At 36.7% G+C, this 22721-nt stretch overlaps 1 protein-coding gene across 4 annotated transcripts; it reads right to left on the bottom strand.

Annotated features, from left to right (window-relative positions):
• Positions 1-555: 555 nt before the first annotated feature.
• hlfb (HLF transcription factor, PAR bZIP family member b) lies at positions 556-22368 on the bottom strand. Of its 4 annotated transcripts, none has more exons than XM_022214579.2 (4): positions 21815-22359; positions 14727-15056; positions 5367-5581; positions 556-3801 (listed from the first exon to the last, which is right to left on the bottom strand). In XM_022214579.2, the coding sequence occupies exons 1-4, from the start codon at positions 21975-21977 to the stop codon at positions 3583-3585; spliced, it is 927 nt and encodes a 308-aa protein (XP_022070271.1). In that variant the 5' UTR covers positions 21978-22359; the 3' UTR covers positions 556-3582. The 4 variants fall into 4 exon arrangements, with proteins under 4 accessions (XP_022070271.1, XP_022070272.1, XP_051795480.1 ...); XM_022214580.2 differs by having other exon boundaries at positions 556-3798; positions 21815-22355; XM_051939520.1 differs by lacking the exon at positions 556-3801 and adding an exon at positions 4989-5236 and having other exon boundaries at positions 5270-5581; positions 21815-22368.
• Positions 22369-22721: the final 353 nt, after the last annotated feature.

The following is a 22721-nucleotide window of genomic DNA, read 5'->3' as shown; positions in this document are numbered from 1 at the left end:
GTGTTTTTAATGTTTTTTGTATTTTTATGTTTAATTGTGAAAAATATGTTGCCACTTATTATCATTAATTTATTTTTAATATAGTTTTTAAATTATATTTAATTTAAATATAATTTAAATTGAAGTTCAAATTTAAATTATAATTATAAATTTAAATTGAAACTTCAAAAAATTGAAGTTTTTTTCTCATTCAGTAGTTTTGTTTTCAAATATTTATATTTTTCTAATATTTTGTCTTCACATAAATTTTTTATTTTTTTTAAACCATTTTAAAATATTCTATACATTTTATTATCTTTTTAAAATATTTATATTATATTTTTATTTTATGACATTTTTATTTTTATTTTTTTTAGAAATATTTGCTGTTTATAATAGTTTGTTTTCTTTTGTAATTTTTTATGTTTTCTTGGGATTTTCCAGACTAAATTAAAGGTCAACCACTTGCTGCAGAAAAAGTTAAAGCTTGAAAACATTATTTATCACATTTCGTGTTTGAAATGTTGCGTTTAAAACCGAGGAGCTTCGATCGACAAAAACGTTGGAGACAAAAACTGGATTCAAACTTTTATTTCTCAGTTTTTGATCATGAACAGAGTTTAGGAAAAAAACAGGAAAATATCTGTGAACACAGAATCAAAGAGAAAAATCACAGAAACAGGAATAAAGTGTTGGTTCTAAGCTGTACAGACTCCTCACCTGTCCAGGTGAGTCGGGGGGCGGAGCTCCACGGAGGGTTAATGCCCACTTTATTTAAATCAGTCTAAAATCCAGGAAACAAACGTACAAAACGACGACACGAGTCCATAGAAACAGTAAAACTATCGTATATAGATTTATTTATAATAAATGCTTTGTTTTGGTTCCAGGGTTACATTCGCTGCCAGCGGGAAGAAAAGAAATAAACGGAGTTTTAAAGCAGCTTTAAAGAATCAACAGAACATTTTTTAAGTATTTTTTGACTGTCTGGGTCTGTTTTCTGTTTTTTTCTGACTGTTTGGTTCCGTTTTCGCGACTCGTTCCAAAGAGTTTAACCCAAAAACCTGCCGGCAGGTCAGAAACACGAGTCGTTTTTACAGAAAACTACAAAAATCCACGAAGCAGAAACCGTAAAAACCTCATTTCAGACGGAAAATGGGCCAAATCTGAGCTGGAAATCAACAGTCGAATTTTAAATATCCAGAGAGTTTTCAGATGAACTGCAGGCAGTGTTTTTACAGAGAGCAGACGAGAGCAAAAACGGATTAAAAACAGGTAAATATCTGCACATTGTTGTTATAATTTAATTCTTCATTCTTCCAAATCCTTTTATAATTGCCTGTATGACATCATTTATCAGCCAGAAACAGAAAAAACTGAAAGAATCCAACGGTCCTGCTCAGAAAAATCATCACATTTAAGCTGAAAATTCAGATTTTTAATAAAAAAAATCACTTTATTCCACGTGTGACTTAAAAATGGTCAAACCTGAGCTGAAATAAAAATCCTGTGATACAGAAAAGATTCTGCATTCCTGTGAAACCTTTAAGGATTCAGCTGAGCTCAACGGTCACATTTCCTAAAATTAATGTAAGTTTTTTTTTTTATATTTCTGTAAAAGCACCCTGTGAGAAAAAAGTGAAAACTCTCTGTTTCTTCTGTTTTTGTTAGTTTAAACCCTCTGAACTCCAAAAACCCGCCAGCAGGTTTGAAAGTCATGTTGTTTTTATCTTCAAATCAGAAAAATAAATATTTATGAACCAGAAACTGTAGAAACAGAAAGAAGTGCTGGATTTTTCAACTTTCTGACAGTCCTTGAATGCATCATGAGTGAAAAATCTCTTCATTGAATCAGTTTCACTTCAAAAATAATCAGTTTGTTTGACTACATTCTGTAAATAAAATCTAAAAACTCTGTTGTTTGGAGCAGCTGTGAAGCCGTCGGAGGTTCGGCTGCGACTAAAAAAAAAGTCTTTTTTTTTTGGTGGTTGAACTACAGGCGTTGTTCACACAGATCCACAGAAAATAATGTAAAGTAAAATAAAATCAGTTCAACATCCGGAATAGGTGAATGGTTCGAGTGTCATTAAACATTTACAAGATAAATAATCTAAAAAAGATCATTTTCTTTTGTTTAGATTGAAAAATGAACCACAGTGAAGAAAAATGTGCACAAAATGAAGAAAAATGAGCCTAAAGTGAAGAAAAATGAGCAGAAATAGAGGAGAAATGAGCATAAACTGAAAGAAAATGAATCTAAAGTGAAAAAAACTTGAAACTATGAAAAATGAAACAAAAATGAAGAAAATTTGACCTTAAATCAGAAGAAATTACGGTAAAGTAAAGTACAAAGTAGAGTATAAATTTAAAAAATGAGCCTAAATTAAAAGAAAATTAGTCTATAGTGAAGAAAAATTAAAATAAGGTGAATAAAAATGAGTTCAGAGGGTTAAACTCTCCCAGTCTGAAGTTCATAAACTTTTTTTTGAGCTGCTATAAAAGATTTTTTGGCGTTTCAGGGTTTATAATTAAAATTATAGTTAAATTAATTTATTTAAAATATCAACACAATTAATCTGAGAAAGGCCGACCAGATCACATTCATGAAGAGGTGCATCATGGGAAAACACCTGAGTTTAATCAGCTCCACTGGCAGCACGTACAATCCCCCGTTACCATGGAAACAGGCGGGAAACACCACACAGGTGTGACTGAAACCAGTAAAACCACGGGTTAATCTGCCACTGAAAACATTTCCACCAGAACCTCCTAGAAAATGACATCACTCATCAGCCAGAAGCTGGAAAAACACAGTAAATAGTCAGATTTCCAACTTTCCTTTGGTCCCTGAACGTATCATGGATTAAAATCATTTTTTTCTACGTCTCCTTTAAAAAACTGGTAAAAATAAACTGTTTGATCTAATAAAATTCTGATAAAAACTAAATATTCTGTGTACTTTGGAGCAACTATGCAGACATGAGTGACTGAGCTGAGAGCAGCGGTGACACGGTGAAAATTCACAGAGTTTTCAGACGAACTGCAGGCGGTGGAACACAAACTACCAAAGAAATAGAACATCATTTTCTCATTTATGGCAGCATAACAGCGCAGGAGACACGGCTGAGGTGACTTTGTTTCTATTTTAAGTCATTTTTGGCAAATTTCAAGTAATTTTTGGTAAGTTTTGATTGACCTTAAACAACCTTTGGGTCATTCTGGACTAATTTTGTGAGAAATTCTGTCGTTTCCGTTTCTTTCTGATTTCCATCAAGGTTTTGATTCATTTTGAACAATTTTTGAATCATTTTGGAGTAATTTTGTGATAGAAGTTCAGCCTTTTCAGTTTTTTTTTCTGGTTTCTAACCGCGTCACATTTCTTCATCTGGTTGTGGTTGTGGTTCTGCAGGACTTTAAGATGAACTAAGAGTGAGTTAAAACTGTTAAAGCAGTGACAGGTTTGGACGTTTTCATGAGATCTGCTGAGCTGAAGTCCAACGGTTTGGTTCTGGTCCAGTGTTTGGATCTCTGCTGCTGTGAGTGGATCTGAGGCTGGTGGTTCTACTGGTTCTACTGGTGTGTAGAGGTGGAGTGTTTCTGGTCCTACAGCGGTCCGTGTCGGGCCTCGTACTCGGCCAGAACCGTCTTGGTTCTTCCCAGCTCCTTCCGGAGGTCGGCCACCTCCTGGCGGAGCGCCGAGTTCTCCTTCTCCAGGAACCCGGCCCGGATGGCGATCTGGTTCTCCTTCAGCCGCCGGGCGTCTCTGGACCGCTTCGCTGCCAGATTGTTCTTCCTCCGCCGAGCCCAGTATTTATCGTCCTGCTCAAAGAGACGACAACGAGAGGAGAGAGTGTCACTGGAAAAAAAGATTACACATTATTATGTAGATATTCAGGTAAAATTGTATTAATATTATTATAGAATAATATCACATATTATTATAGAATAATATAACATATTATATTAAAAAATATATCATAATATCACATGTTATTATATAATAATAATATATTAAAAATATATATAATAATATCACATGTTATTATATAATAATAATATATTAAAAATATATATAATAATATCACATGTTATTATATAATAATAATATATTAAAAATCTATAATAATATCACATGTTATTATATAATAATAATATATTAAAAATATATATAATAATATCACATGTTATTATATAATAATAATAATATATTAAAAAATCTATAATAATATCACATGTTATTATATAATAATATATTAAAAAATCTATAATAATATCACATGTTATTATATATACATAAATATATTATCATAATAATAAATAGTATGAAGAAAAACAAAATCACCAAAAAACAATAAGAACAAACTAAATAATAAACACTGTTGTTGGGTTTTAGCTTTAATATTCACATTTTAAATAATTAAATCAACAGTTCAGTTTTTAATTCTGTATTTATTTTACATTTTTAGTAATTAATATAATTACTATCAATATAAGTACTTAAAATATTTAGAAATTAAATTCTTCTTGTGGCTGATTTTTCTTTCAGTAGCTGTAAAAATAAACTCTTTTTAATTTTTTAAACAATTTTCCTGTGATTTTAAAGCGTTTCCCAGTTTTGGTAAATTACTGTAATATTCAGTAAAATCACTATTTTTCTTAATTTAAAAATGTTTGACTGTACAGTGATTTTTTTAAACTGTATTTAAATCAGTCAAAAAATATTTTTTTAGATATTTGCTGCAATTAGAAAGAAAAATAAAGTTTATTAAGGACTGAATGTTTTCCTCTGTTTTATAAATTACAGAAAAAGTATTAAATTGCACGATAAATGTATTTAAAAATGAGAAAAAGTCACGCAAAACTACAAATAATGGACATATAAAAAGAAAAAATTAGGATTATTACAAGAATAAATGCATTTTCTCACACTTCATAAAAACTATATTCTCATATTATTTCAAAGTGATTCATAAATAATTATTAATAATCTTCTGGTTCACAGCAGAAACACAAACTGTTACATTTCCTAATTTTACTAAACATAAGGAATAAATTAACCAGTGTTGTCATGGTGATATTTAAATAAAGACTTTTTATTCTGACAAATGAAAATCCTGCAGTGTGACCTCACAGTGTGACCTCACAGTGTGACCTCACAGCTTCATTCACCCAAACCGTCTCCATCTAAAACCCGGTTCTGACCCAAACCGTCTAAAACTAAAACCCGGTTCTGATCCAAACCGTCTCCATCTAAAACCTGGTTCTGATCCAAACCGTCTCCATCTAAAACCCGGTTCTGATCCAAACCGTCTCCAACTAAAACCCGGTTCTGATCCAAACCGTCTCCAACTAAAACCTGGTTCTGATCCAAACCGTCTCCAACTTACCTTCATGTCTTCGGGGATGAAAACCTTCCGAGCTTTCTTGATCATCGGCTGAGGTTTCAGTTCGTCGGCAGAGAACTTCCGTCTCCGAGGGTCGAACATCTCCTGACCCGGAACGCTGGACAGAGCCAGGTCTGCCGGGTCCGGATCGTAGCCCACCGGGACCTGGATGGAGTCTGGATCAATGGGGCTGGGAGTGTTCCTGGAGCTCAGGAGGCCTGGAGGAGAACAGGAGGAGAACAGGAGGAGAAAAGGAGAACAGGAGGAGAACAGGAGAACAAGAGGAGAACAGGAGGAGAACAGGAGGAGAACAGGAGAACAGGAGGAGAACAGGAGAACAAGAGGAGAACAGGAGGAGAACAGGAGGAGAACAGGAGAACAAGAGGAGAACAGGAGGAGAACAAGAGGAGAAAAGGAGAACAAGAGGAGAACAAGAGGAGAAAAGGAGGAGAAAAGGAGGAGAACAAGAGGAGAACAAGAGGAGAACAGGAGGAGAAAAGGAGGAGAACAAGAGGAGAACAGGAGGAGAACAGGAGGAGAACAGGAGGAGAAAAGAAGGAGAACAAGAGGAGAACAGGAGGAGAACAGGAGGAGAACAGGAGGAGAAAAGAAGGAGAACAAGAGGAGAACAAGAGGAGAACAGGAGGAGAAAAGGAGGAGAACAAGAGGAGAACAGGAGGAGAAAAGGAGGAGAACAGGAGAACAGGAGGAGAAAAGGAGGAGAACAAGAGGAGAACAAGAGGAGAACAGGAGGAGAAAAGGAGGAGAACAAGAGGAGAACAAGAGGAGAACAAGAGGAGAACAGGAGGAGAAAAGGAGGAGAACAAGAGGAGAACAGGAGGAGAACAGGAGGAGAACAGGAGGAGAAAAGAAGGAGAACAAGAGGAGAACAGGAGGAGAACAGGAGGAGAACAGGAGGAGAAAAGAAGGAGAACAAGAGGAGAACAGGAGGAGAAAAGGAGGAGAACAAGAGGAGAACAGGAGGAGAAAAGGAGGAGAACAGGAGAACAGGAGGAGAAAGGGAGGAGAACAGGAGGAGAACAAGAGGAGAACAAGAGGAGAACAGGAGGAGAACAGGAGGAGAAAAGAAGGAGAACAAGAGGAGAACAAGAGGAGAACAGGAGGAGAAAAGGAGGAGAACAGGAGAACAGGAGGAGAAAAGGAGGAGAACAGGAGAACAAGAGGAGAACAGGAGGAGAACAAGAGGAGAACAAGAGGAGAACAGGAGGAGAAAAGGAGGAGAAAAGAAGGAGAACAAGAGGAGAACAAGAGGAGAACAGGAGGAGAACAGGAGGAGAACAAGAGGAGAACAAGAGGAGAACAGGAGGAGAACAGGAGGAGAAAAGAAGGAGAACAAGAGGAGAACAAGAGGAGAACAGGAGGAGAAAAGGAGGAGAACAGGAGAACAGGAGGAGAAAAGGAGGAGAACAGGAGAACAAGAGGAGAACAGGAGGAGAACAAGAGGAGAACAAGAGGAGAACAGGAGGTTAGGAGGTCCTTCATTCATCTTTCTCTGGATTTAAACCTTTTATTTCTTTACAGTAAATCTGATGCTTGTTTCTGAGGATCCTGCAGTTTCGTCCTGCAGCCACCAGATGGAGACAAACTGTCAGACTGAAGACTAAACAACAATTAAAGAATAATACTTTATTACTACTTAACTTATGCATATATAATGATATTATTATCATTATTTCCATTATTGTTACTATTGTTATTATTTTTATTATTAGTTTATCTTCAATGCAGTAAAACAACTAAGAAATAGCATTTAATATTTGCAAGATAAATTATTAAAAATAATAATTTTAGCTGTAATTTCACGCTCACACTATTAAAAAATATGACTATTATTAATAATAATTTAATATAAAATTATCAATAAAACATACTATACAAGCATACATTTTGAAAATGTTTTTTATTATTATTTGTTCAAAAACATTTGAATAATTGTACATATTGTATGTATTATTATAATGTGGTTTTGAGCATTGTTTTGGTCTATTTTTTTAAAAATTTAAATGAATAATAATTATTATTATTACATTGGTCAGTGCCATAAAAAACCCTGAAAATTAACACTAAATATTTCCAAAACCATAATTTTTTAAAATAGTTTTAGCTGATTTAAATACATTAAAACAGTAATTTTATAGTCACACACTATACTTGAAAAAATATTAGTATTATTATTTATTCATATACATTTTAAATTAAGAAATCTGTTATTTATTTTGAAAAAGTTTAGTATAAATAATCTTATAATGTGGGCATTCTTTACAGATTTGATCCCTTTTTGTTTTCTTTTTTAAATGTAAATGAATAATTTTTCTATTATTTTTCTAGATTTTATCAGTGATTAATCATAAATCTGTTGATCTTCCACTGAGCTGCCGTCTGTGTGGACACATTCAATAAATCGTACAATGAGGAGCTGATTTTAATCATCATTTATCTGTGTTCTGATGATAACAAAACAGTTTTAAATAGATCTCATCCATCTGGGTTCAGTCATTGTTTGTCTTCTTTGCCGTTGCGTAACTCTGGCTGTGGGAGTTTGAATGAAACATTCAGAAGAAGGAAAACGTCTCAAAAAACCAGGAAGAAAAAATCAACTGATATCAACAAATACATTTTTATATGTTTGTTTTTATTCAGGCACTAATGTTCTTCCATACTTAACCTGCACAACAACATATAAACTAAAACCTGCTCAGTCTGGCTTTTAAAGAGTGTTTTATGACTAAATTGTATTCATTTTTATACTAATCTTTGTTTCAAAATCTATTTATTTGTGCTAAAAGTGATCAGTTTCATGTTTACTGTTTTGTTTTTCTGATTGTTTAAGCTTTTATTCTGAAATCCAGTGATTCTTGTCTAAATCACTTTGAACTGCATTTTATTTCTTTGAAAATTCCTGTATCAATAAAGTTTTATGTAATTGATATAAAACACATTTTAATCGCCTGTTTTGACATTAAAAGCCTCATTTATGTATTTTATACAGAAACTAATCCTCAGATTGAACATAATTGTTGTTTTCTGCTTTTCTGACACTAACAGGTTTCCATACATTTCTACAACAACAAACGTTAAATTTAAGAACAAACGAGACGTAAAACGTAGAATTTTCAACCTGACTGTGTTCTTATGCAACGAGCAGCAGGAGCTGTGATTAACGGAGAACCTGAACGCCTCTTCCAGGAACCAACTGTTTGTTTTTCCTCTCCAGCTGGTGGAGTGTGTGTGTGTGTGTGTGTGTGACCAGCATCATGTAATCAGATTACACCAGGTAACAGTAATCAGTCCATATTCAGATGATTTCTTCCACATTTTTTTCATCAGACTCATTTTTTAACCCTCATGATCCGTTTTAAAGTCTGAAAATGTGGAAAAATCGTGTTTTCACAGTGAAATTCTGATGTCCACTTTTTCAGCATTTTTAGGAAATCTTTGAACATTTTTTGGTGGAAAAAAGAAACGTTAAAAATGTTTCTTTAATTTTTTAATCCGATAACTCTTTAAAAGTTTTATTTAAAAAATACCCTAAATTTGACAAGAAAATCCTCATAAATATTCTCAAAAATTGAGTAAAAATCTTCCAAAAAATCCTAAAAATATCTAAAGTGATTCCATATTTATCAGTAAAACTTCTGATATTTTCTTTAAGAACATTCACATAAAAATCTACCAAAATCCAGCGATTCTCTGGATTTTAGTAGATTTTTATGTGAATGTTCTTCAACATTTTTAACATTTCTTTTTTCACCAAAAAATCTTTTAAAAAATTCCCATAAATGTTGAAAATCTGGAAATCAGAAGTTTTACTGTGAAAATATGTTTTTATTTCCACATTTCCAAACTTTAAATCGGGTCAATTTTGACGATACGAGGGTTAAAAAAAGATGAACAACACACAGTCTCAGCTGAAACTAAACATTTTATTCTGAAATAATTTCAGCTGTTATACAACGATTTCTTTGCTTATCTTGTTTCTTAGAGAGATTTTATTGAATAAATTAACTTAAAGTTTAAAATTAAAAGCAGAAAACTTGATTTTTGGGTAACAATTAATTAATAAAAATAACTTTTATGTTTCCGGCAGCTGATTCTGCAGAAAGGCATTTAGACATTTAGACTCTAAATAAATCTGATTTCTGCTGGTTTTAATTAAAAAATAAACACAATCATCTGTTTCTACTGACATTAAACATTTTATTCTGATAAATCTTTCAAGTTTTATCTCTAAAGCTCAGAAAATGTTTTTAAAATATGAGAAAAACAACAAAATCTGTTTATTTTCTGACTTTTCTTGAATCTCTGCTGAAGTTTTTCTAAAACAACAGAATCTTTAATCACTTTAACAACTAATTTCTGTCTTTAGATCTGTCAGAGAACAACGCTTGGAGACAATTTAGGGAATAAATCAAACAGGAAACGTAAAATTAAAAGCAGAGAAGTTGAGATTTTGGGGCAGAATGAATAAACTGAACTTTGAAGTTTCCCAGCAGCTGTTTTTTTTTTTTTAACTTTGCTTCACCTCCGACTGTGTGCTGCTGTCAGGAGCCGCTGGGAATTCAAATATTCCAGATTATGCTGCAGATTACGGAGTTATATTTAGAAACAGATTACAGCTGCAGGAAGTCAGGAAATATTTCACAATAAAACACCAAACAGAGTGAAACCCTGAAACCTGCAGACAACGTTAAAGACTCACATCGTTTTGTGTCACATTTTGGTTTCTGTGTTGGTTTCCTACAACATTTCAAGTAGTTCTTGTCTTTTGCTGGTTCTTCAGTTCAGATTTTGGTTGTTTTACGTGTGAGTTGTCGGATTATTGATCTGTTTACAGCAGGTTCATTCATCAGAAAGGGAAAAAAAACAGAAAAAATCGTTGACGTTTTTGCTTTTGTTTGGAAAATTCGACCACATCTCTGCTTAAAATCAGGAAATTTCATCTAAATTATCTCATTATGCATTTAAAAACTCACTAAGAAATAAACCGTTTGCATGAACTAAATTCTGTAAATTCTACATTCTGCATTTTTCTTTGACTTTTCTGAAAACTGTTGAATTGTTTTGAAATACTGCAGAACAGTCAGTTAGTGGACGACTCATTTTGCATCTTTTCTGTCTTATTTTGGCAGATTTAACCGTTTCTGTGCAGGACTTCCTGTTTTTTCCTCCGGCAGCGTTTCTTGAAGCGTCCTGAGGATTTGCAGGTTCTGGACTTTGGTCTGTTTGATCAGCAGTGAACAGAGTTTGTTCTGTTTGTAGAAGAAAAAACAGCGTCAGACTGAAGCTGGAGCTTTAACAAACATCAGCAGCTCCCCGTCGTTCTCAGCCTCAGACACCCACAGCAGCTTCTTTCAGCCTGAAAACTCTGAAGTTTTGTGCCATGACTTCTGGTCTGAGTTTCTCAGATGCACCAAAGAAAACAGAATATTTAGATTTTAACAGTTCAAGTAAACTGTTTATTTTTGGCAGTTTTTTGTCCATTAAAACGTTTTTTTATGAAATATTAGAACCACTAAAACAACGTCAGACAGAAATTCATCCCGATTCTAAAATCTGCCAAAGATCAGGATTCCTGTGATCGAGTTTAAATTAGAACTTTTATGAATGGAGTTTGGTTTGATGAAGGTTCATTCCAAGATTATTTAATTAGCTGTTTGGCCTCTAAAATATAAGAAAATGTTGAAAAATATGGATCAAAGTTGTTTTGTTCAAAGACCTTCAGTTTACTGTCAGAGGAAAGAAACCAGAAAATATTCACATTTAAAAGGTGAAATCACAGAATTTAGATGTTTTTATTTTTACAAAATGACTCAGACTGATCATCAAAATATTTAGCAGTTAATTAAATACTTTACAGCAGATCGTTTATTTCTTGGAGCTTCTAAAAGCTGCTGGAGGCGACCAAACCAGAGCTCAAAATTAATTAAAACATTTGTTAAACTGGAACCTTTTCCAGTGGAGTTTGGTTTATTTTAGGCCCGCGACTAATAAGAGTTTTATGGATGAATTAATTCAATATTAAGTCTCTAAAATGTCTTTAAACGGTGAAAAATATGGATGACAGTTTCATCAAACGTCTTGTTTTGTCCAAAGAGCTTCGGTTTACCGTCAGAGGAAATAAACTAGAAAATATTCACATTTAAGAAACTGAAATGTTAATTTACTGTCATTCAGGCACAAAATGAATAATAAAATCCTGCATTATTTCATTATGTGTGTTTTAAAACAGACTTTTGTCCATGTAGGCTCAGTTTGAGTTTTGGTTCATTTATGAGCCTCAGAAACAGCAAAGCAACCTTTAAAACCTCCAATGAAGCAGAAATTCATCCTGATTCTAGAATCTGCTCAAATAAAAACCAGGATTCAATCATCTGACTGGTTCAATGAGATCTTCATCCAGTGAAGTCTGGTTTGATGAGCGCTGATTGTTTCTGCATTAAACAATCCGTTGTTAGTCTCTAAAATCTCAGAAAAATGTGGATCAAAGTTTCATCAAGCGTCTTGTTTAGTTCAAAGATCTTCACTTTACAGTCACAGAGGAAAGAAAGCAGAGAACGTTCACGTTTAAGAAGCTATAATCTCTAATTTTAGGCAGTTTTTCTGACAAAAAGAAGCATTACAGCAGCTGGAGAACACGTTAATGGTCGACAACTAATTGATTCATCATTGGAGATCCGGTCTACATGAAGGAGAAGGTTGGAGATTTAACTAAACATGGTAACAGTTGACTGGTTTTAAGATCAGGGATGCAATATATTAGATAAAATATCATTTATTTGTTGCTTGATCTCTAAAATGTCAGAAAACTGGTTCCTAAAAGTGTTCTTGAAGCCCAATAACAACCAAAGATCTTCAGTTTGCTGCTACAGAGGAAAGAAACCAGAAAAATATCCACATTTAAGAAGCTGAAATCACACAATTTAGACTCATTAAAAAAAAAAGTCTCAAACTGATTATTAGAAAAGCTGCAGGACTGAATTCATCCCGTTTGTTCTGGACTTTTTGTTTTTCTCCTGTCAGTCTGCTGAGATGTTTCAGCTCTGAGCTGATTTTCCTGAACTTTCCATCCATTAATCATAAAACCTGTCTTCTGCTCAGCCACCACTGATAATTACAGCAGAGAATGAAACATCCTCAGACACACAAGTGTTTTTTTTTTGTCCCAATACGACACAGAAAACTGGTTGTTGGGCTGATGCTGGTTTATCAGAGATTCTTCTGCTGTTGAGTCATGAAGCTGCTTCGATTTTAGCTCGACCGCCTGACTGTTGCTATGAAATATCACGATTTTAAGCCCCCATCTGATGAACTCTCCCAACAGAACTGCACTCATGATACGTTCAAGGACTGTCAGAAAGGTGAAAATCTGATACATTTTTCTGTTTGTACAGTTTCAGGCTGATAAACGGAGTAATTTAGAAGATTTTCTTAAAGATAACGTAACTTTCAAACCGGAGGGTAAAGGCAGAAATGGGTTATTTTAACAGAAATAAACTTTGATGCAACAAGATGAAATTATAAGGATTAAGGGAGTGCACCAAAATGTAAATGGTTCTTCCATTAACTCATAGCTTGGAAAATCCAAACTGAATCTCCATGTAATCTCCTATCTCCATGTTAGGAGATACAGGAGAGTCAGTTTGGCATTGGGCGAATTGAATCGCGTTTCCCTCCCGGTACAGTTTGGTACGACCAATCATAGCACGGGAGGCGGGAGTTAATGCTGCGTCATCTTCTGATGATGAGGAGGCAGTGGATGGTTCGTTGCTTTCGGCTTCTTGCCATTGTTTGTACAGAGGAAAATCCCGTTACAAACGTGTGAGTAAATTTAAGCAACTTTTACACTTACGCACCAACTTGGTTTGGCTCCGATTTAAAGTTATTCCTAACACCGCTAATCGTTTGGAAGGAGTCTTTTGTTGCATAGCTTTTTCAAAGATAAGTGTTGTACTTGAGAGTACCCCATGTATTCGCTGATTTTTGTGACAGAAACGGCAGTAATCATTCACCGCGACGCTTTCTCGGCTGCATGTCGTTGTTTGGACTACATGGACTTCAAGGTCGATTTGTTTGTGCGTCACATCCGTGTTACGCTGATTGGTTCTTTCTCGTTCAAGCTGCATTCGTTAGCCCCTCTTTTTTGAAATCGTCTCCTGTCATCACAATGCCAGACTGCCTTTATTTGTAGTTATATTAATACATAAATAAAGTCAGTCTGGATTTTCCAGGCAAATTAACTCATGCACTCCCAGGTTTCCTAAAATCAGCCAGATGGTTTTAGCTGACAGGTTTTATACTTTTGTCTTGATTAAATAACGACCCTCACGATTCTGATGACACCCTGCTTTATGTACAAAAAAAACAACAAGTTTGAGTGGTTTTAAGACGAAGATGTCGCTATACTTCATCTAAAGCAAACAAACAACATTTTTCTGACAGTTATTTACTCCAATGAATTAAAAAAACTGCATGTGACAGTTAAGATTTGTATGAAAGCGAGCGATAAACGGGTTTGATATGAAGTCAGCAGCTAAAAAATAAAAAATGCTTTCTTTTCATGTCCCTGTTACCCTGATGACACTCTGCTTTACCTCATATTAGAGCTACCCCAGGGCGGTTTGAAGACTTTTTGAGATTGAAACTGTCTAAATCAAATAAACTGTTTTGTTAATGGCACTGTAAACACATTTCCCCCTCTATGCTGATGACACCCTGCTCTACATGCAGCAAAAAATAGCCAAGAACAGGTTACTGGAATCAAATAAACTACTTTTTTAATCACTTTTCACACCAATGAAGCTAAAATCTGTGTATGAAACGTCCACCACTACGCTGATGACACCCTGCTCTTTCTACATAAAAAATGGTCCAATTGGTTTTAAGACTTTTTGAGAATATGACTGTCTACAACTAAATGAAATTAGCTAGATTATTGTAATATTTCTATACTGATTAATGAAAAAACTGCTTGTGACAGTAAAAATGTGTATAAACCCAAGTAACAAACTGGTTTAATGTGAAGAAAAATACTCAAAGAGAAGCCAGACAGCACAGAAAATGTGTTTTTGTTTCTACTCTACTAAGGCAGCTCACATTTTCAGCGCTATGCTGATGACACCCTGCTCTACCTTTGTAAAATAAATGAACCAAGGAGGTTTACAGACTCTGAGAATATGACTGTCTCCATCTAAATCCAATAAGCTAGATTTCTGTCATATTTTTAGACAAATGAAAGAAGAAAACAGTAAAATGTGCATAAAGGACGTCAGGAAGTGGTCTGCTGTGATGTAAAATGAGCTGCACGGTGGCTGCTTTACCTGCTGTGTACAGGTGTGTAGTTACCTGCTCTGGCGTTTGAGGGGACGACGGTCGTGTGGGCGGATGTGGAGGCGTGGTTCCTGAGGTCCACCACGGTGGGCGGGGCCGGCGTGGGCGGCACCATGATTGGCGGCTGGCGCTGGTTGTGGCGGTGCTGGTCGTGGTGTTGCTGGGACGGACTGGACGGGATGCCGTTCTCGGACAGGAACTCCTCCAGGTCCATGTACTCCAGCTGGAAGGTGTCGCCATCATAGGGCAGCGTCTTGTCCCAGAGCGTCGGACCCAGGAAGGCTGACTGGGGGGCGCTGCGCTCCTCCTCCAGCTTCTTCTCCTTGTCCTGGTCCTTGCTGAACGCTGCAAACAAACATGGAGGACAGATTCAGTCAGTACAGCCTCAAAACAACACATTTTCCAGGACTCCTAACCCTCACCCTGACATGTCGAGGCAGACGTCTGCCCTCCCTGAGCCTGGTTCTGCCAAAGTTTGTTCCTATTGGAGGGGAGGTTCTTCTTCCCAGATCAGCGATCTCCAACCCTTTTTGCACCATCGACCGGTTTCTACAGAGCGGTCATTATGCCCGTAGCAAATGAGAATACTTTGTTTTAAGTCCTAAATGAATAGAGTCAGTTTTTATTGCTAAATGTGTGTTTACTTTTTCTTCTAAGAAGCCCCAAAGTCATTTGTTTTTTATTCATTTTGGCAGATTGACGTCTTCATTTAACGGCATGAAAACTGACAAACGAGCACAGATGGAAGTGACGGGAAGACAATCTATTTTTTTCAAAATAAAACACCCTGCAGAAATAAAATAGAACATTTCAGTTCTGTCCATGTGGCCTGGTACCAGATGACCTACGGTCCATGGCTGAGGAAGGCTGGACGGCACAAATATCACACTTCTGGTTTTATTCCACCAAGGTAGTCCAGAGGCTCAAGAAAGAAACAGATTATCAAAGCAAACGTGCAAAAAGAAATTATGTTTGAACTTGTTTTTTGATTAAATTAACGTATTGAACATGCGTCTGGCTTCTGTTGGATAAACTGCATGAAAAGATGAACCACAGGCTGATTTAAAGACTAAATCCTCCTCTGCAACCATCAAACTACAGAAGTGACCTAAAAATGTCCACGTCTGGTTCAAACCACGTCTGATCCACTCAATGATTGGTTCTAATATATCGGCAACCTTCCAGGATTTACCCATTATTGTTATCAGCAGGAGGAATAAAGTACTTTTCCTTGGACTCTTCCAACCTGAACTTACTGAATATTAATGAATGTTTACGGGGAGTCAAACTGAAACCACGTTAAAACGATAAAACCTCAGCAAAGAGACACAAAATTATGCCAAACAAACACAGAGAGCCCAAAATATTGATAAAGACGCAAAATGAACAGAAAGAGACACAAATCTAACACAAAACTGAATAAAAATAGAGGTAAAATTACCAAAAACAGACGAGGATCCAGTTAAAACAGACATCAAACCCCAAAAGGACGACTGGATGAAAAATGGCTGCAAGGAGCCACAAGACAACCACAAAGAGATGCAAACCAATAAAAATAAGACGTAAAATGAACAGAAAATGAGTGGAACAAGGTGAAAGCTGACTAACAGAGACGCTAAATGAACACAGACACAAAAGTACTCAAAACAAACCCTACAAAGCCACAATAAAACAAATAAAGACGCAAATCGACCACAGAGAGACAGAATCAAACTAATCAGCATCAATTAACCAAAAAACAGCCTTTTACAAAAGGAGATGGAAAACAATTAAAATATGACACAAAATGGGAAAATGGGACCAAAACCAACGATAAAGAGACACAAAATGACAAGAACAAGGAGAAAACTGACATAAAACTACTCAAAACAAACCCCAAAAGCCACAACAAAAAAACAACACAAATCAACCACAGACAGAATCAGTCGATTCCAGACTGACCGATACCAACTTTGCCAAAAAATCTGTCAACATGAGAGACAAAGTAATGAAAAAACTAAAGAAAACACTGTTCTCTTTCCAGAAAGAGATGTAAAACAATTCAAATATCCTTGTGGCTCTGCCACACATGGCCACCAGGGGGCGCTGCAACTGAGAGTGTATTTGTGCATATGGATGTCATCAGGCCTGGAGTCTGATCAAACATTACAGGCTAGTTAGACATCACTTCCTGTTTCATGGCGAAGCATCGACGACACAAACTGGGACCAAAAGCACCACTAAAGAGACACAAAGAGACCAGAACAAGGTAAAAACTGACTGACAGAGATGCTAAATGAACACAAAAAGATGAAAACCAATGCAAACGGACACAAAAATACTCAAAACAAACCCCCCAAAACCACAACAAAACAAATAAAGACACAAATCAACAACAGAGATAGAATCAGTCGACTCCAAACTGACCGATACTAACAACATGAGACACAAAATAACCCGAAAAAACAACTTTTCTTTACAAAAACAGATGAAAAATGATTAAAATATCCAAAAGTGAGACCAAAATCACCATGAAGAGACCCCAGGTTATCAGTACCCCAGATAGCAAACTATGGGTGAATCAATGTTGAATCAATGTTGAGACCTAACGTCGAAATTATACAGAAAGCGCAAGGTTGATAAAATGTTGAGTCAACGTTTGCTTACATAGATTACATGTTTGCAAACATAGATTCAACATTAATTAAACATTGACCTGTCAAACATTTTAATTAAACCAAAATACAATGTAGATTCAGATAAGATAAGATAAGATAAGATAGACTTTATTAATCTCACAAAGGAGAAATTTAACATTACAGGGCTCTTAGAAACAAAAAACAGAGGAGTGCAAAAGTCACGAAAATGCAAGAACAAGATAATAAATATTGCACATAATAACAACTACACAGTAGTGTTCTACAGTCTGATGGCAGTGGGGATGAAGGACCTGTGGTAGTGCTCCTTCTTGCACTGAGGGTGTCTGAGTCTCGTGCTAAAGGAGCTGCTCAGCTCCACTACAGTCCGGTGCAGTGGGTGGGAGCTGTTGTCCATGATGGATGAGAGCTTGGTCAACATCCTCCTCTCACCCACATCCATCACAGAGTCCAGTGGGCAGCCCAGGACAGAGCTGGCCCTCTTGGTCAGCTTGTTCAGTCTCTTCATGTCCCGCTCTGTGCTGCCCGGGGCCCAGCAGACGACAGCGTAGAGGAAAGCAGAGGCTACCACAGTGTCATAGAAAGTCCTTAGTAGAGGTCTGCACACTCCGAAGGACCTCAGCCTCCTCAGAAGGTGGAGGCGACTCTGGCCCTTCTTGTACAGAGCATCGGTGTTGTGGGACCAGTCCAGTTTATTGTTGAGGTGAACACCCAGGTACTTGAAACTGTCCACTGTTTCAATGTCCTGCTCCTGGATGTTCACTGGTGGATGTGGGAGTGTCCTTCTCCTGAAGTCGACCACCATCTCCTTCGTCTTACTGGTGTTAAGGCACAGGTGGTTGCGCTCACACCAGTCCACAAAGTCCATGATGACCGACCGATACTCCAGCTCGTTCCCCTCGGACACACGGCCCACAATGGCGGAGTCATCAGAGAACTTCTGGAGATGGCAGCTGTCCGTGTTGTAGGTGAAGTCCGAGGTGTAGATGGTGAAGAGGAAGGGCGAGAGGACGGTGCCCTGGGGCGCCCCCGTGCTGCAGACTACCAGATACTATTCAATGGTATCTTTTAAACACAAACTTCAATGTTGACAAAATGTTGTTGAATCAACGTTGATCCATCCATCAGTCTTCAACCGTAACCACAATTCAACCTTCTTAACCCTAATTCAACATTGATTTAACATCTTTTGCTATCTGGGTAAAGTGTGATTTATGGTTGAAAAGCAAACGTTGACTCAACATTTTATCAACCTTGCGCTTTCTGTATAATTTTGACGTTAGGTCTCAACATAGATTCAACATTGATTCACCCATAGTTTGCTATCTGGGACGAGACTCAAACAGACACTACAGCCATCAGGCCTCTGGTCTTCTACAGATGGACGGTTCTATGATGTTGACCTCAGCGGGATGAAGACCTCCAAGGATCCACCTGACCTTCATCAGAGATCCAGACCTTCTCCCCACCCACCAGTCTGTCTGATTGGTCCACATCCTGGGTTCCTCCTCCAATCAGACTTCAACAGTCCCCACACCTGGCTCTGTGCTTTGTTGTGTCTTCGGTTAGCTGCTGGTAACTGGATGAAGAAACAACTTGAGGCTTCGGTTGTCGACTTGTTTTTCCTCGCTCTGGCTCTTTTCCTTTACATTCGGCTAAGTTTCATCACTCCATCTTGTTTTTCATCTCCGTTGCCTCTTTTGTCTTCACTGTGCCCCCCCCCCCCCCCCCCCCTTTACTTTAGGCTCATTTTTATCACGGTTGGTTCATTGTTCTTAACTGTGGGCTAATTTTTCTTTACTTCATGCAGATTTTTCCTGACTGTGGGCTCATTTTCTCTACTTTTAGCTCATTTTTATTCACTGGTGACCCATTTTTCATCACTTAGATCATTTTTGCTTCACTGATGGCTCTTTTTTTTTAATTTTAGGCTCATTTTGAAGAAGTTTCAAAGCATTTTTGTACCACTTTAAAGCTATTTTTGATGTCTTTAATCACTGTTGATGTTTGAAGCTTTCATTTTGAGGAAGTTTTTAGCTGTTTTCAATCATTTTAGTCCTTTTTGAACAAGTTTTGAAGCAATTAGTACAATTAGTGTTTTGTTGTCGTTTTAATCGAGCTGTTCTCAACATGTGTGGAGTCATTTTGGAAAATTTGAAGTTATTAAAGACAACTGGAATATTTGATTCATTTTTGGGGCTTTTTTTTGGAAACTTTAAGATATTTTGACCATTTTAAGTTTGATGAACTTTTGTTTTTTAGCATTTTGTCAAATCTGTGTTTAATGACACGTTTGATGTTTTTTGAAGAAACCTTCAAACATTTTAATCGGGTTTTTGTCATTTTATCGTCTCGTTTGCAGATTTCCTTTGACTACAGGTAGCTACACTCTTCCGATGTTTTTGTAGTTTTTCTTTTAGGATCATTTCGTCTGATGAAGCTGCAGATTTTCAGGAGAACCGTGGTTCTAAAACCTCAGATTAAAGAAGCTTCGTCTTTGTTCTTCAGCATCTCGTGTTGCTTTCAGCTTCAAACATCTCTGGAGGAAACGTTCCCAAACTCTGAGCTTCAGTTTCCTCAGCTGGGTGTTTCCTGAAGCTTCTCAAACTGAACTTTATCAGAACAGATGCGGCGTTGTCACATGGATCAACGATTCTACATCAGCTGGTTTTAACAACAATCAATGAACCATCGAGTCCATCAGGATTCTCTGTGCTCAGATTTAACCACGATTAGATCTTCAGGAAACAAGGCTTCAAAATGAAAATTATTTGGACATTTTATGAGTCTGAGGTTGAATTTTACTCTTAATTCAACCGAAAACACTCAAAATAAACCCAGAAAACTGAGATTTTAAACCAACTTGAAGTAATTTGAAGATAATTTAAGTTTTGTTCTGAATTTAATCTGACTTCTACTTTTTAGAACGTGAAATAAAACAGAATCTGACAGAACGTTGGAAAATATTTGGATTTTGGGCAAAAGATGAGACTAGAGGTTTTTTTTTTTTTAGCATTTTCTCATCACTGTTTAGACAGAATTATTCATCTTTGAAGAACTTTACGCTCTTTTTTCCTCACTGTTGTCGAGTTTTCCATCACTGTTAAATAAATGACTTTGCAGTTAGTGTCTGATTTTCTCTGGCAAGACGTTGGAAAATATTTGTATTTTTCACATTTTTTGATGAAGAACAAATCTTTCTTTAGCAGATTATTTGGACATTGAAAGATTTTTAGCTAAACTTTGCTCCTAATTCAGCTTAAAAAATAACCCCTAAAACGTACTATTTTGTCCCACTTCTAACCAACTTGAGATAAACTTGAAGATGATTTAAAGTTTTTTTTTTCTGAATTTAATCTGATTTCTACTTTTTAGAAGCTGAAAAACTTCAGATTTTCACCTCATCTGCTTAATGAGAATCAGTAAAATCAATCAAAGCTGACTTTGTTTTAAGGACTTTCTAATCTGCACATGTTGGATTTTAAACTACGGACTAAAGAAACTGATAAAACAAAAATAATCTGCAGCAAAATGACTCATTTTAAGGTTTTCAATCAAAGATTCTTTGTTTTAGCGTTGAAAATGATTATTTATGATTTTCTTTCACTTTTAAGACAGAATGCTGAAAAATATTTGGACTTTGAGTGAAAAACGATGCTTGAAAGGTTTTTAAACAGTTTCTCATCATCACACATTTCAGTTTGTTGCACTTCTGACTGAAATCCTGTCGTCACTTTGGTCACTTTTTTCCAGTTTTTAACATTTGATCGACTTTTTTCTGCTTTTCTCTGACAGTGTGTTGGAAAATATTTGGATTTTAGACATTTTTTCTGATCATTCTTTACACAGAATCTAGAAATCTATCAGCGGAATATTCATTTATTATTATTTTAAATATTCACACAGACGTTTACAGCAAAGATTCTGTGATTCCAGCTTTGAAATTTCACTTTTTTCTGCTTTTTTCTTGCTTTCCTTGCAGTATGTTCAACAATATTTGGATTTAGACAGAAAAAAATCATCAGGTTGGAGATTTTTCACAGTTTTCTGATCATTTTTGACAGAATTATTCATATTTAAAGACATTACTGTACAGATCTGTCATTAATTGCAGGATTTTTTTTTCTTCCAGCTTTTAAAATGTGACTTTTTCAGATTTCCACATTTTTCAGACAATATGTTGAAAAATATTTGGAGTTTAGAGAGAAAGGGTCATCGGGTTGGTGATTTTTCACATTTTCTGATCATTCTTGGTAAAATTGCTGATCTTTAACCTTCATTTATTTGTTCTATGATTTGATGTCTCTTCCATCTTCAGCCTCACATTAAACGCTGCTGAAGTTCAGTTTCTGCTCAAATAAACTCAAATTTAATGTTTCAACTGTAGATCTGCAGAAACAAACTCAACGCTTCACTTACTGAAGCAGATCTACCGGATAAATCCACCGGACAGGTTTCAGATCTCACCGTCATGCTGCGGCAGCTTCACCGGGTTCTCCAGCAGAGACTTCAGGACTCCGTGCGGCGCCGGTGGCAGGAAACCGGAATGGAGCGGCGCCGGGATCCGGTGCGACATTTCCTCCTTTAACCGGAGAAGCAGAGACCGATCAGACCGATCCGGATCCAGCATCCACCGAACCGACCGGAGAGAAGCACCGGAGAGAAGCACCGGAGACAGTGGAGGGCGGTGACGTCAAACCGGGCAGCCTCCTCCCCCTCCTCCCTCCGGTAACAGGCTCCGTGTACGTGAAAAGAACCGGAGAAATGTCACTTTTAACCGGAGAAAAGATTAAAAAACGTTTTCACAGCCTGCAGGAGAAATTAATATGAAACAAATTCACGAATTTTAAATAAAAAGAGCTCTGTTTGGTATTTAATTCTGCAGCTTTCTGCCCGTTAACCGGTAAATCTACGGTCCTCTACGGGAACCGGAGCTTCTCCTCCCGGTGGTTCTGAGGTTCTGTTCGGATGGAATGTTGGGTCACATGACAGGTCGGGATGACCTACTTTCAACCAATCAGAGGCTGCTGGCTCCTCCCCTCCTCCCCCCCTCCCTCCTCTGACCAGTCACATTGAATCTCATGTGCTGCTGGGAGACAAAATAAAGAGGCAAAGAGACAAAACAGAGAGGCAAAGAGAAAAAACAGAGAGACAAAGAGACAAAACAGAGAGACAAAGAGACAAAACAGAGAGACAAAGAGACAAAACAGAGAGGCAAAGAGACAAAACAGAGAGACAAAGAGACAAAGAGACAAAACAGAGAGACAAAGAGACAAAGAGACAAAACAGAGAGGCAAAGAGACAAAACAGAGAGACAAAGAGACAAAGAGACAAAACAGAGAGACAAAGAGACAAAGAGACAAAACAGAGAGGC

This window comes from Acanthochromis polyacanthus, chromosome 19 (assembly GCF_021347895.1).
Source record: "Acanthochromis polyacanthus isolate Apoly-LR-REF ecotype Palm Island chromosome 19, KAUST_Apoly_ChrSc, whole genome shotgun sequence".
In the NCBI taxonomy this organism is placed as follows: Eukaryota; Metazoa; Chordata; class Actinopteri; family Pomacentridae; genus Acanthochromis; species Acanthochromis polyacanthus.
The sequence above is the reverse complement of the archived record's forward strand: the minus strand, read 5'-3'. Positions and strand labels throughout refer to the sequence as shown.

Bases quoted from the DNA above. Each gene is read 5' to 3' on its own strand.
- hlfb (XM_022214579.2), bottom strand. From the start codon at position 21,977: ATGCTGGATCCGGATCGGTCTGATCGGTCTCTGCTTCTCCGGTTAAAG. The intron at 15,057-21,814 runs GTGAGATCTGAA...GTTTGTTTGCAG, and splicing joins GAAGCTGCCGCAGCATGACG to CGTTCAGCAAGGACCAGGAC. The intron at 3,802-5,366 runs GTAAGTTGGAGA...CGTCTCTTTGAG, and splicing joins TCATCCCCGAAGACATGAAG to CAGGACGATAAATACTGGGC.